This window comes from Lichenostomus cassidix, chromosome 18 (genome assembly GCF_008360975.1).
Source record: "Lichenostomus cassidix isolate B80296 chromosome 18, HeHo_3.0, whole genome shotgun sequence".
Taxonomy (NCBI): Eukaryota; Metazoa; Chordata; class Aves; order Passeriformes; family Meliphagidae; genus Lichenostomus; species Lichenostomus cassidix.
The window spans coordinates 6,277,838-6,292,975 of NC_139498.1; the positions used below are offsets into that span (position 1 = coordinate 6,277,838).

Sequence of the window (15,138 nt, forward strand, 5' to 3'; positions counted from 1 at the left end):
TGTGTACAGCCCTGAGGCCCTACACTGGAGCAGAAACTGAGTTATTACAGCTTTAGGGCTTCAGTCAGGAGCAACCCTTCAGTATTGCTCAGAGCTCAGCAGCTGCGCAGGGAGAAAGCAGGGCACACGTTAGTGGAAAACTTTTATTAGAAAAAAATCATTCAATAGACTATTTTGTTTCCTTTCTTCCTCTCCCATTCTTATAAGAAACATACCATAGCTGAAACTCGCAAAATTCTGAGAAAAAGTGACACTTATTGTATAAAACTTATAAAACCCGTTCCTACGTGTGCTCAGGGACCTCTCCTGTCACAGGCTCCCCCATGGCAGGTGTTCCTGGCTGTGGGAGAGGCTGTGTGCATGCAGGTGCAGCCAGCATGCTGGAAGGAGTCTGGGAAAAATAGCACTTGGTTGAGCTGCTAATGAGGCCATGGTGTGTTCTGTGACCTGTCCCAGAGAACCAGGTACAACCTGAGCTGGCAGATTTCCCCACTGCCTCCCACAGCTCTGCTGGCTTTGGGGTGAATCAAAATGTTCTCAGCCTAAACTGTGCTTTCCTTAACACTCATAGAAAATGCTGGTGTGAGCTAGAAGCCTCCCAAGCCCTTTGCTGGCAGCAGCCCAATATTAAGACAAAATCAGTGGGAGAACTTGCCGAGCTGTGTGCCCTTCCCACCACTCTGAACCTCCAAAGTCAGACCAGCACCAGCTGCATCTGACAGGAGGTGCACAGAGGCTCTAGCCAGTATAAATCCTATTTACAGGAAGTGCTAGAAAATTAATGTGAAAAATTCCAACTTGGTATGAAGCTTGCTGGTGAAGGTGCTGGGGACTCTCCTCCTCTGCTGCGGGAGGTTAATCCGTCACTTCGCTGTAGTAATATTTCTGGGCAGCATCTGTCATCTTCCAGTCAGCAGCCCGGAACTCGATGATCTCCAGCAGCAGGAGCTGGGACAGGGAGCTGAGCCCCTCCTGCAGAAGGAAGCCATCTCGGAGGAGGGAGAAGAGCTCATCCATCCGCTGGGAATTCATCTTCTCCAGCTGCTCACCGATGCGGTGGAGCTGCAGGACCAAGCAGTCCACCTTCAGAAGGAAGAGCAGATGGCTGAGCACAAAGCAATGGAGGCTCCTCTGCACCCCCCGGGCTGTGCTTTTTACGGGTCCTTAGCAGGACAAGAGGCACATCAGCAGCTCTTCCCTGCACTCACCTCCTCCTCCTTCTGCAGGCTGTCAGGCTGTGCCAGCCGGAACAGGCAGTCATAAACTGGGTTCACCAGAGCCATCATGGGCATGTTGTTCACCTGCAAGGAGAGAGGAGCATCATCAGCCTGCAGCCAGAAAGGAGTCTGCAGCTATTTTAAATAGTTATTCCCTTGTTGCTCTCCAAAGGAGAAGGGAGCAGGATTTAGTTGTGCTGTATTAGTGGGATTTACATCAGAGATCAGACATTTGAGTCTCCAGGAACCAGAGGTGCTGAACAAATGATGTAAAAAACATCTATTTTTAAATGTAAGCAGGTAGTCATGGGAAATACACTTGTTCCAACAGCATTTTTTCTGCCTGCAGCTCTACTTGCATCATTTTAACATCTACTCCAAGCAGGAATTCAAGTTCACACACTGCACAAAGGCCCGAAGACAAATTCCGTCAGCAAACCCCACAGGAACCAAACCAGTCCAATCTGGGACATCTGGGAGCAGGCAAATCAGGGGATTTCAAACACCAGGTACAAAATGAGGAAGCTGGGATTTTGTGACTCTGTCCCTGGAGACTCTTGTAGGTAGCACCAGCCCTGGCAGCATCCTTGTGCTGAGAACCAGCTCTGGCCCCCACAACCCTGGGGCTCTGTACAACACCCACCCATCACCCCTGCCCTGGTATCTTGGGATGCCCAGGCCCTTCTGGCACCCCAAGCAGCAGCAGCTGGGTGCTCCTGCTCTGTCTCCTCACCCTCAGGTAGTCGAAGATGTTGCAGATGAAGGTGACGTAGCAGATCCAGGCCTGGAGCGAGCGTGTGCGCAGCTCCTCCCTGTCCTTGTACTCCTGCTGCAGCCGGTTCAGCAGGCTCCTCCGGAAGATGCTCTGGCCAACTTGTTTGCTCTCTGCCTACAAGCCCAGAAAAGCAGGATGGAGGGATGAAATGGGTGCCAGAGGGGCAGGGGGATGCAGAACCACACAGATACCCTCCTGTGATTCCTGAAGAGGCAGAAAAGCTGCAACTTGCTGCCTGTGCTGGCCTGCTTCTCCTCTGGATGCTGCCACTGCATGGGGCAAGTGGCAGGAGAGGAAAGGTGGCCAAGGGGTCAGAGCACAGGGCTGGGGCAAAGCTCTTTCTGGCCCAGCCAAGAGACAGCCCACACTACACAGGTGTTTCACTGCCTAGACACAAGCTCTCACCTGGATGATGGTGTAGCAGATGCGTCCAGCCTCCTTGCTGAACACACAGTCTTTGAGGGACTGGTCCACTATGATATTGGCCACTTTCTCCAGGTCCACGTTGCTGGGATCTGCAGAGAAGAGAAGTACTGTCAGGACCCAGCCATCTTTGGCCCCTGCTTGCTTTGGGATACCTGGAAAGCAACCAAGGTCTGTGCAGGTCCCAGCAAAGTCACATTAAATGGTGCAGAAATGGTGTGTGGCAGAGGAGCTCATAAAAACCTGCTGACCTTTTAGGGCTGTTTTCAGCAGCTTCTGAGTCTCAGAGTCGAAGGACTGTATTTTGTACTCTTCTTTGCCCGTTTCCCCCATGACTGGCTTCCTCCAAGAACAAGAGTCGGGGCAATGGATGAGCTAGTGACAGTCCCTGGAGAAAGAGCACACAGGACTTAGTTGGACAGAGAGGCAAACATCATGCATTTGCCATTCAGCAAATCCCAGGCAGTGCTGCAGAACAGGCTGTTATCCTGACAACTCATCCCAAGGAAACTCCTGTTATTAGGGCTTCAACTCCAGCCCTAGATCCAAGCAAATCTGCACTCCCACATATTTTTAAGCCTTGTTTCCTACCAGCCTATGATAGAGCTTCATGTCCAGACCCTCTATATTTTTCTGATACAAGAAAAATATTACAGACAAAGCAGACTCAAAATATACCTATCTCACCTCAGAATGCTTCCCTATAGCTGTATCACAGGGAAGCACACACTGCTCCCTTGGCCCTTTAAAAAAACCAATTCAGCTGCTTTCATACAAAATCCTGGGAAAAATCAAAGCCAGCACAAAAGCATCCAACACACGCTCACCAGAGCACCTCTCCTTCACCACAGCCAGGCTCCCTCAGCTCCCAGCACAACACAGCAAACTCAGCAGCCAAATCCCCGACAGCAACAGCTCCCATCTCATCACTCTGCAGTCAAGCACTGCTCCTGTAGCACCAACAGTGCTCCTAAATAGCCTCTAGATTGATTTTCTTCTGCTTCATGATACAGCGGAGACAGCAAGAGGGTACGCACGGCACAGAGAGGAAGGGCTTGCTTTGACTCGCACACCAGAGGTTCTGCTGGATGTGGAATGCCGGGGCTGGCCAGACCCGCAGCACAAACAGGAGGAGGCAAACGGCCAAATGAGTTTTGCCAGCTCGTCGAAATTCCTCGGCCATTACTCACCCCTATCTGCAAACAGGTCTCTACGCAGATCAAAGCCCAAAAGCCTTTAGGGGCACGGGACAGGTACCGTGGGCAGTCCCCTCACACACAGCAAAACAGCAACTCAGAGCAGAGAGCAGCCCCATGGGGGTGACTGCCTGCCGACGGTGTTCTCATAGCCAAAGCTCTCACCTACCCTGGGACCGACACAGAGGTTTCTTTCCCAGGTCGATTCACAAGCAGCTGGGTGCCCTCCGTGCCATGCCTGGCTGGTAAACACCTTCCCACACGACCTCTCCTCTCTCTGCACCTGCACTCATGCCATGGTCACTGCCAGTGGAGCAGCCCCGTGTCCCACCGGCAGCATCTCCCCGCAGAAGGAGCCTGGCGAGAGTGCAACACAGCGGGAAGTGCCCGAGCCCGTCTGGCAGCGTCTGTGCCGCCGCCGCCCAGCCCTTCTCCCGGAGCTTCCGTCCCCACAGCTCCCTGGGATGGCCACTGCTGTTTTGAACTGCTGTGCCAAATAACCCTGCTCAGAGCAAACCACATCGTGTGAACACCAAGGCAGCCGTGCCTCGTCTGCACTACAGACCCTGCTGCCCAGGACCACATTGCCTGAAGCGCTGGTGGCAGTGTGTGACATGAGGCACTTGCGGGTACAGACTGCTCCTCTGCCACTGGTCCCTGCTGGACGAGCTGTCCCGGGGACTAACACGGTTGGGCTCAGCACCCTCAGTCTGCCGGTGATCCACCAGCTCAGGTGCTAGGGCACCTGTGACCTGCAGGGCCACACCTGGCAGGATGGGCTGGACAAGACCTGGCCACTACAAGGAGAGGGAGAAGAGCAGAGAGTCTCCTCTGCCACCCCATAGTATCTTCCTGAGGGGCTCTACCAGCCCCCGGGACCCCTATCCCATCCCCGCCAAGCCGCAGGTGGAACCCCCAGCGCCGAGACGCCTCTAGCCCGGGGCACCTGGACTACCGGAGCCCCCCAGAAACCCCCGCCGCTGCCTCCCGGCGCTCCAGCCCCGAGGCTGGCACAAGCCCAAGGGCCTTCGGACAGAGGAAGAGGCGGATCCCGGGCAAAGCAGCCCCGCACTGCCCCGGGCAGGGCAGGGGGAGCCGGGCGCAGCCCCACCGACCTGCCGGCCGCCCCCGCTGTGTCCTCCAGCCGCCGGGGCATCGCCGGCACCTCCCGGGCCCCGCGCCCTCCCGGCACGGCCCAGGTTTCCTCTTAGGTCATTTCCTCGCCCGAGCCGGGGGAGGGACGGGCCGGGACGGGCGGGAGAGCGGCGGCAGCTGCGGCAGCGCCACCGCCTGCGAGCGCCGGGGCACGGCGGGCTGAGCCCCGGGCACGGCCGGCTGCTCCTCGGGGAACTCCCGGGCACAGCCGGGGCTCCCCCAGGCACGGCCGGCTGCCCCTCCAGACACCTTCCGGGCACGGCTGCTGCCCCTCCGGCCCCCCTTCAGCCGGCGGGTCGCAGGCAGCACTCACCCCTCTGTCCCGGTCCCCCGCGGGACTCTCCCGGTGCTCTGCAGGTGATAACGGCGTGAATTCCGCCCTCCCGTCCGAGCCAGGGCAAGCTGCAGCCGGGTGGTATAAAAAATGAATAGAAAGATAGTCAGGAAAGGGGAGATGCACTAAACCAATGCACTGCAACAAGAGTCGAGTATGGTATAACACACTTCACGTTTTTACTCTCAAATCTCAACCATTTTCACAAGGGAAGACCCCTCAGGGGGTGACGCACTCACAGCAGAACAGCCTGGCCGCTGAAACCAAGGAATGGCTGAGGGAACACAGCACAAACAGTTCGGGAACATTTTCTGTAGCACTGCCTGGCTAGATAAAAACAAAGCCTGAACTCACCCACCGAGGGTGTGACGCTCAGGACTGGCCACCACAGCTCTAAAATCCCCTCTAGGACACACCAGCAGTGTGTCTGGGAAGCACAAATACCCCATGGCTGATCCCTTTTGGTGCAGTTCTCAACAGCAGTACCCAACAGAGGGTACAGTTGTGCCTACTGCTGAGGAGCACCCACAAGCCAGTGATGGGAAGGGAAATCCAAATGGCTCCTACTGTCCCACGCTCTGGGCCTTGATTATCATTCCAGGCAGCAGGAGGGCCACGATGTTCATGCAGGGTCCAGCACAGGCACTCAGAGAAAAGGAATAAACCAACTGCAGCCAGACAAGTGCATAACAAAATATTTAATGTACCTTGTCTCACAGGTAGGCACACACTGTGCGTGTTGTACTCAGATGTTTTCAGAAAACAGCAGCTGCAAAAGATCCACTCAGGCAACACAGCAAAATGCCACAGTTACAGTTCTACATCACAGGAGAAACTTAAATCCAAATGAAACAATTATTCCAGTCCCGACTGTAAAACATTCATTTCTTGTCAAAAATGATGCTGTGCAGCTCTGATGGGCATCGTGAGAACAGGACTGTCCTAGGAACTCGGTGAGCCACCCGGCACTGCATGAAGCAGCGTTTTCCTTGCAGATCTTGTGCATCCAAGGCTGGCTCAGCGCCGTGGTGGAACAACCACGGCACGACTCCTCGCCAACGCTCTGCCTGCTAAGGGGATTTTGGACGTTCTGATGGTAAAAGGCACTAGAAGAAAACAAACGCAACTGCTGAGCAGCTTGTGAGGTGAACTGCAGGCAAATCCCTGGTGATAGGATTAGCTTAGAAAGAAATCCCAAAGGCCACAATCGGCCAAGTCTCACAGCAAGGCACTCGCTGCCTCGAGTCACTTCACACTGAACGGGAGCGTGCAGCTTCTGAGGGCAAATCTGTCCCACCACATGGGAGAACAAGGTGACTACAGATTTCCCCCATCTCCTGCTCCTCTAATTCTAGGAAATTTAGCTTCTAATAGCGTGTGTTTTGCCAGAGCAGCTTGAGAAACAAGACCTGTCCTCCTAGTGCTTCATTCAGCCTCAATCCAAAAGAGAAAACATTCCTCTTCCAGTCCTTTCCCCAGCAAAGCACACATGAGGAATCTATGGGAGACAGATGCTGCTGATCAGAGGTGAGTGATGAAGCAAATGTTGGATGCAGCTTCTGATATTTTTGAGGTTGTCATGTCTTTCTCCCTCTCACTAGAAGTCCAAATGCCTTTATGGGCATCTGTAACATTTGTGACTCAGCCCAAAGCCCTCCGACCAGGGAGCGTCTCTTCCACAGCCTGGGCCAGACAACTTAAACTCCAGCTTTGCCATCTGTTGGGGGGAGGCAAGCTCAGCTCATGCACAGTGGAGGAAAAGACTACCCCAGAGAGGAAAAGATGCTCCATATTCTCTATGGGCCAAGCTGCCCATGCCTGCATAATCCCAAACTCCACAGCACACTTGAGGAACGTCATCTTACCAGAGCACAGACCTTCCTGTTTTCTCCTACTGCTGAGTTCCCATCCAGTTTGCCCCTGTTTTGTGCAGTTTAACAGCAGCTCTTTGACATAAAGTGGAAAACAAGTCTTGCAATGTTTAGACAGGATGGATGAGTCCCCATTTCCTAAGGAAGCCTAGGTCAGCACTGAACATTTTCTGATGTGGCCTGTCCCTGCTAACCATGACGGCATTCCTCTCACTGGCAACAAAAGATGATAACAAACCCAACCTGTTTGTGTCTGTTTTGAAAGGAGACATTTCTCTCCCTCAGAAGGATGTCATGAGGCTGAGTTCATTACTCCTTATGATGTCTTTCCAAGAACAACAGGTGAACAATAAACAAAGGCTAAACATTGTTAAGAAGATTTTGAGGAATCTTAGAAGAACCTAAATAACACAGGAAAATGCCAACAGGACTGAAGCACTTGCAGAAACTTCACATTTTCTGTATTTTCTTCTCTAAACAAAAATGCCATTTTTCGAGTACATGTAGCTCACACTCCCTCTTTAAGACTCACATACTGGCCTCCTGCCTGAAACTGCTCAGTGAACTTAATTTTATTAAACTCTCAATCACCTGCAGTGAAATGCCCACTTTGTACTCCAAGATTTCAAACCACACCAGACACAAAGTTATTTGGCCTGGGCTTGCAAGGAATTTCTCCAGATACCTCAGCCACCAGTGAAACAGCTGTTCTTTAAAAACAGCCTCTCACAATAGCTCAGGATAAGTGAGCAATGCTGATATGCTCGAAATTGCCAGGAGAAGTTGCATCAACGGAATGGAATTGGTCATGCTGGAATTTGGCCAGATCATTTGGGATTAACACCCTGAATACTGCAAAAGAGCTGGGAAAAGCTCTGTGTTAAGAGAAGAACCATCAAACTACCCTCCAAATAACTGCAGTGCTCTACCCTGTCCACCCCTCGCAGATGACTAACATGCTTTTGTACTGCAGGGCTGGGAATTCTGCCTTCCACACAGTCCAACCACACCCTGCTTGGCTCGAAAAAACACAGAATAAAAGAGGAAGAAAGTAATTTTCCTCTTTTCCACTGTTACATAAATCAGAGTTGTTGGTAGGTTGTTTTGTTGGTTTTTTTAACCACTCATAAAACCTTTGAAACTCGAGGAAAACACTTCTCCATCTCTAATTCAATCACCCATGTGAAACACCACGCTCAGCCAACCAATTCCCATTTGATGTTCATTCCTTTCACTTCAGCAGATCTTGTCAAAACATTTTCATCTGCTAGCACCAGTGTAGGACTGAGGTTCTGAAATGTTTTGAGGCCACTGCAGAAATACGTGCTAGACACATTCATTTAAAGGTGCTATTAAATAAATAATAATAAAAAAATTATTAGTTTCCACAGGATTTTCCCTTCATTATTCCAACCTAGACTAAATATTTCTTAACTCTATACAGCATTTGTTTACTCAGTGCTTTGAAGCAAAGAACCCTGAAGTAAGAATTGGGCTTGTGCGTTGAATCCCCTCAGAGTGGGGCTCTTAACTTAAAGGTTTGCTTGGAAAAAGTGTGAGTGAGGCAAAGCAAACTCCTAAGAGATATATGGCCAGACACTTAGGAAAAGAAATAGGAATTCAGGATACAATCAAGCAACTGGAGTTAAAGGAAGAACAAGTCTGGTCCAGCATGATCAGAGAAAACGCTATGTTTAAGATGACAGAGAATGCACAGCCAACAAGTGGTGACCAAGAAGCAGCAGGCAGCAAAGGAAAGGAAAACTGAGGGTCTGTGCATTAACGTGGCTTTACCTGACTTCAGCAGGACAGAGCGACCTGGCCAACAGAGAGACAAGAATCTGGTGCAAACTGCAGGCACAGAGCAAGGGAATACAGCTGTGCACATGCAGTGCTAGGAAGTGGTGTTTGGTTGGTTAAGCAGCACTAGGCTGGGCCAGGATCCCCTCTCTGGGATCTAGGGCAAGCTCAGGGATTCACCCGCTTTATTGGATGCCTTTCCAGAGCACAGGCATTGCTAGGGAGTGGTCTGTTGGCTCCCCCTCTCCCCATTAAATGTGCCCTAATATGAGAGGAGACAAGAAAAGTGCTCTGTTGAACAACTTCCAGCCAAGCAGTTCAGTGTCTCCAGCAGAACTGCGGTCGTCTTCTTCTACTTGGTCCCAGGAGGTGATTCCCCACAGGCTGGGGGAGCTCTGGGAGCTCTGACATTTCCAACATGCTTGTGACAGAGCAGGGCCATCAGTCTCCCCTCCTGAGGAGAACAGCAGGCAGCCACACACGTCCCTTTCAGCCTTCCTTCCTCCTTGTGCTCTCGGGGCTCTTCATGGCACACAGGAGGCCGCAGAACAGCTCATACCAAAAGAAGATGAGGCCAGTAGAGAGGGCAGCCTTCAGCAAGCTGGGAGAGAGGCCCTTGAAGAACCCACCTGGGCCCTCCTCTCGCATGATCTGCTTCATGCAGTCCATGAAACCCCCGTATGTCCGTACCTGGGAGAGGAATGGCAACAAGGTTAAACAAGAGAACTCCAGGACAACTGGGAAAAACCACAAAGATCCCCAAACTATCCCACAGAAAGATTATCTTGACAGGCAGCCTGGAGATGCCTTTCTGGTTAATATTATCACTACCTGACAGTTTCAGAGACAGTTTAGAGAGAGCAGGATAGTGGAAATGTAGACATTTAGCATTAGCAATGGTTTATGCAGATCATTCATTGAATGGCTGTAAAACCTCTGCATGCAACAACAGCGTGACTTTAAATTTATGGCACAGGTTTGTGAAGTAGTTATTTCAGACTGTGTGGCTACTGTTTTCCATCCCTTTCACCCTCTAAGGGACAATTTTTGAGTTTTCTGACAGAAAGAAAACACAGCTACAGCACTTAGAAGTTTCCAAATTAGCTGTCTGCATGTCATGGTGTCACACTGTGAGTTTAAAATCTTGTGACACATCAATGCTAAGAACAAATTCTGTATCTCGCTGCAAGAAGAAAAGCATCCAGTGAAATAGGCTGAGACATCAAAATCCTATTCCAGAATTTCTTAGGGTACAGACTGATTTCTTTCTCAGATGCAAGGAATTCTAAGGAAAAGAAAATTTGTACATTTCATGGGGAAAAAAAAGAGTTCCTTGGAAGATCTGTATTTGTCTTCAATTGTATTTCAAGGTGGTAACAATGGTGCTAAAGAACACCAGAGTATTTGATTTGCTTTGAATTTCAGGGAATTCTCATATATAAGTCACACGCTGAACACTTGGTGCCTATTCCTTGTGTCAAAATATTAATTGCAGAAGAGAAGCCTGACAACAGGTGACCCCAGCACAAAACCAGTGTCATCCTCTTCTAGTAATGTGGTTCTAAATCAGAAATACCAAGCTGCAACTAGAAAAGTAAAGTAAATCAAAATTCCTTTGCCTGCCTGACTCAACCCCAGCTCCAAGACAATTGATGGAGAGGGATGACAAGCCAGAGCACACATATGTTGGACATAATAAAATAATGTAAAATAAACCCAGTATGTTCATGCATAAATTGACATTATTAAATGAGACCAATGCTCAGGGGGAGCTCCCAACCCAAAGATGAACTCAACAGGTACCGCTGGCAGACTGTCACTGCATTTCAGTGCACTGGGCTGGCTCCATACTCATGAAAGTCCATCACTTCCAACATTTCTCACCTGCCCAAAGGCTGCCCGAGCGTGCTCAAAGCCACCCACTTGCAGTCGCTTTTTGACCACATCCAAAGGGTACGTGAGGGTTTTGCTGATGACTCCAGCACAGCTGCCACAAACAAGGTTTTTAACATTGCCTGAGAAGCAGAAAGGGAAAAGGATAGCAGGGAGGGAAAAAAGAGCATTAGCAGGGAATTCTGATTGAAGATCATAAGAGGTAATTTAAATATCCCTTTTCACAAGAAGTAAAGTCAAAAATGTCCTTTGAAGTTACATCACCTCTTCTGCATAGTTTGGGCCAAAGCATCTCAAGCTGTATTTTTTCAGGTTTGCAACATCTGTTGGAATCAGAGGACAAGCTCCTCTTGGTCCATTACACTGACTTATGGTTTTGCTCTGCTTAAAGAAAACCAATCCCCAGTCACCAGACAACTTGCTGCCAGTGGATGGAAAAGTTTTCATGTCCCCCAGTAAAAGCCTGGTCACTAGAAATCTTGCACCCCTGACTGCTCAAACTGATTTATTCTGGATTGCAATGTCACAAGTTGACACTGCCTGATGATTTCAGAGGTTTGTGGGAAATGAGTTCTGTACTAGACATTTTCCTGACAAACATGAGTTCCCAGCAAAAAACCACCATCAGCCTCTGCCATCTAAAATTAAATATGCAGACATGATATTGAAAAGTCCAGCTCCTCTGCTGGAGAGATTCCAATGTGGAACAAAACCACACTGATGCTACATCCCTCTCTGTTAAGAAGGCACTGGTATCTAGAACTGTCAAGGTGACAGGCTGCATCTGGATGAGGTTCTCTTATAATGGAGCTAGAAATCAACATAAAAACATCAATCAAGAGCTTGGCAGCTTTAAATTAGACTAAATGAATCCTCTTCTCTAACAGCTGTGCTGGAATCTGCAGGCAGATTTACTACAGAAATCCAAGAGTCCTGTGCCCACAGCACTAATGAAACAGAGAAAGATCATGCCAGCACTGTCTTCCCACAGCATCAGTAACATGACACAGCTCAAGAAGGAGCACCCTGGCCTGTGACATTTCACTTTACCATCGACACATTTCCATCACAGTTATTCCACAGCAGGAGCTGTCTGTAAACTTCACCGTACTTAATTTGGCAGTATCTGTGCGGGGGTAAGAATGAGAGGTGGGAAATAGAGACACTTTTCAGATGTTGCATGAAAAAGACTGAGAATGGAGCTTACATCAGTCACCCAAACCAGCATACATCCTCTTTCTCTCCCAGCTGCAGACATCACTGTCCCAAGTTCCTACCTCCATTCTTTCCTTCAGCTGGAATCACCCATTTGGAAAACTGCTGCAGGATGTTGTAGAAGAAGAACTGGAGACCAGCATATGGGAAGATAGCAACGAGTGTGGGGGTCAAACCTCTGTAAAAAGTCCGAGGCCCTTCTGTCTGGTACATGGTCACCACTGCATGGCGAAGGTTGGGGTAGATCTGGGCAACAAGGAAGAGGCTGAGTGACTCTCCAGTGAAACAGGCTTAAAACCAGCAAACCAAAGGTCAGGCCACTGCCCAGTAATGGGGATAGGAATTTCCCACTGCACAAAATACAACTGTTTTCAGCACAGAGTGAAGGGCAAGGTGACTGTGCACACCCTCACACAGTGCTGTCTGCTAAGCCCTTGTGACTTAGAAGAAACAAGGCACAGAGCTGAGTCCTGAGACCACCTGCATCACAGACATGGTTATTTTTCTTTGAACAGCTCTTAACTCCTGCAACAGAATTCATATCATGTTGCAAATCTACTTCAGGCTAAATACAGAAATAGCTCTGATACAAATCTATCTCATTGTTACAAACCGAATTAGCACAGAGATCAATTCTTGTGTAAATAAGAACATGAAACACAGGTGAAAGGTGACTGGTTTCATGTGTCATTCCCATCATTATCTAAACACGACTCTGTGCACTTGGAAGTTTCAAAAATGGAATGTTTAACAGCCTGGGGAGAGGGTTCTATACAAGGCCAACAGCCAGAGTGCAAATTATCCTGTTAAGGTCAGTTTCTCCTTTCTGGATCACCTGTCAGGATCAGAAGCAGCAAAACACACTAAAGTTGCGTCAACAGCACAGAGGATAACTTGGCAACAGTGCAAACACTGCCTATAACAGCCACCTGCTCCTTTATTTTAACCCACAGGCTGAGCTTTCAACCCCCTGCATCTTCAGACGCATGAAACACTGCTACTGCTATGGGTGATAACTCCAACATGGCATGCTAAGCCTCACCTTTGGCTCACCCTGGGCAGCGAAGCGGGTGCGCAGCGTGTCCACGGGCTGGACAGCGACCGTGGCTGTGCAGGCAGACAGGCCCCCACACACCAGGTGCACCAAGGAGTCGCGGGCGTTGAAGGAGGTGACGTTGTGCACCAGCTCTGTCAGGCTCTCGAATGCCATGAACTTGCAGAAACAAAAGCACATGGGTCAGGAAGTCGATCGTTATGACTCACACGGGTCTCCCACTCCTACCTCATTTCACCTGGAGCACCACTCCCTCGATTCTCACAGAGTTCTCTCTTTGACCTTCAAAAGTCCTCCCCAATTTGCAACGTGTAAAAGTCACTAAGCAGCGCAGGGAATGCTTGGGATACTCTGGTCTCTGACACTTCTGCTAATTCTTGCATTTAGAATCATGAAAAACTAATTGTAATGCTCTATGTATCCAGAAGAGTGCTTGCTATAACACAGATATGCTGACCTTTACCCTTTCAGCCACTGCTCCTAAAACTGTTGTTAATGTTTACAAATTAAGTATAATAATGCTCTGTAAAACACCCTCATCAGCTTCACTGATTTTTTTCCTAACAAGCCCTTGGGGCGACAGCATGAACAAGAGCAAAAAACTGCCCAGGTTTGAGGCATGAACAGCTAAGCCAAGTGTCAGGAGCAGAGAGGGCTTATCTATGACACCAGATACAGAGAGAGCTCAGTTTGTTCTCGCTGTGCTCCAGTCTGCTCAGCAAGCTAAGGAATGTTAACTTAGGAATTACACATCAGCTTCATACAGCTACACATCCTTCCCACTCCTGAACACAACTGGTCTGAGGGAGCAGAGCAGTGCCCTGTGTACATACACCAGGCTCAGGTGATGCCTGGTCCCCTCACCTGAACAGCTCCGAAGCCAACGGAAAGGAACTGAGCAGGAACATGGCCCTTCCAGAAGGCTGTCAAGCCCTCCTCCTGGAGGATGCGCTGCACAGCTTGCAGGATGCCGTGGTACTTGGCCGTGGGGTTTGCGGAGGAGAGCTGCTCGATCTGAAGCTGGAGGAAAAGGGAGAAAATATTTTCAACTTCACCTTTCAACACTGGTCCAAGTGTCCAGTTCAGGAATTCACAGCCCTGTCAGCCAGCCAGTGCTAAGGGATGACATTCTGCCTTCCCACAGAACCACATCCAGATCTGACTGGGATGTTATTTATGAAGGTCTCTAAAAGAATAAAAAGCTGCATGAACACAAAGATAAGCAGGAGGGACGATGGTGACATTCAGTCAGTTGAAGTCATTCACAAAAACAAACTATGAGAAACACAAGATTGCATTCCCACACAAGTTAAGTTACATAAATAGAAGCGGTGGACACAAGATAGCCCTACTTCCTTGCATAGCCCGTACACAACGTAGGTGAGGGCTGACGAGCACATTCAGTGCTCTCTGGCTGCACAAGTGACCTGTTCACCCCGGACAGGATCAGCTCTGCTCCCTCACAGGCTCTTCACCCCTGCCCCGGGCACGCCGCGAGTGAGGTACCTGAAAGCGGATCTTGAGGACATCCAAGGGGCTCACAAGGACCCGAGTGACCAAGCCAGACGCTGATCCCGCTGCAGCCGCTTCCGCCTTGGACACGCACCTGGCGTCGGGGTCGTAGCCCACCATTCCTGCCGGCTGTCCCCAGTCTGGCCAGCAGCACAGGGCAGTGAGCCCTCACACCGAGCCCACAGCCTCTTCCCCTCACGGAGTCCCCTCACGCCGAGGCCCGCAGCCTCCTCCTCACCCCACGGGATACACAGACCCCGCTCTCCACCAGCCCCTCTGCCCCACAGGCCCCGGCCCCGCCCGCAGCAGCCACCGGCGTGCGGCGTGACCGGAGCCCGGTGTGACCGGGGCTGTCCGGCCCTGGGCCGGCTCCCGCCGCGCCGCCTCACCCGCCGCCGCCGGCTCCGCACCGCGCCTGCGCGCCGCGGGGGCCGCTGGGAGATGTAGTCCCGGGAACGCCCCGCCCGGGGCCGCAACACGCGCGGGATGGAGCGTTCATTGAACCGCGGGATCGGTGAGGCTGGGAAAGAACTGAGACCGTGGAGTGCAGCCTGCCATCCAACACCACCTGTCAGCCAGACCACAGCACTGAGCGCCACGCCCAGTCTTTCCTTAGACACCTCCCTGGGCATCCCGTTACAAGATCTAATCACCCTTTCCATGAAGAAATTCCTCCTATGTCCAACCTAAATG

General features: G+C 50.5%; 2 protein-coding genes across 3 annotated transcripts; both read right to left on the minus strand.

Moving 5' to 3' along the window:
• Positions 1-129: 129 nt before the first annotated feature.
• MIF4GD (MIF4G domain containing) lies at positions 130-4,863 on the minus strand. The gene is made up of 6 exons (XM_085077736.1): positions 4,727-4,863; positions 2,667-2,803; positions 2,398-2,507; positions 1,951-2,106; positions 1,209-1,301; positions 130-1,083 (listed from the first exon to the last, which is right to left on the minus strand). Exons 2-6 carry the CDS (start codon positions 2,746-2,748, stop codon positions 856-858), a joined length of 669 nt encoding a protein of 222 aa, XP_084933862.1. The 5' UTR covers positions 2,749-2,803; positions 4,727-4,863; the 3' UTR covers positions 130-855.
• Positions 4,864-5,783: 920 nt separating this feature from the next.
• Positions 5,784-14,827, minus strand: SLC25A19 (solute carrier family 25 member 19). 2 transcript variants are annotated; one of them, XM_085077733.1, is made up of 6 exons: positions 14,440-14,824; positions 13,798-13,953; positions 12,922-13,092; positions 11,942-12,125; positions 10,656-10,786; positions 5,784-9,461 (listed from the first exon to the last, which is right to left on the minus strand). In XM_085077733.1, exons 1-6 carry the CDS (start codon positions 14,563-14,565, stop codon positions 9,261-9,263), a joined length of 969 nt encoding a protein of 322 aa, XP_084933859.1. In that variant the 5' UTR covers positions 14,566-14,824; the 3' UTR covers positions 5,784-9,260. The 2 variants fall into 2 exon arrangements, with proteins under 2 accessions (XP_084933859.1, XP_084933860.1); XM_085077734.1 differs by having other exon boundaries at positions 6,133-6,206; positions 14,440-14,827.
• Between the last annotated feature and the right edge of the window lie 311 nt (positions 14,828-15,138).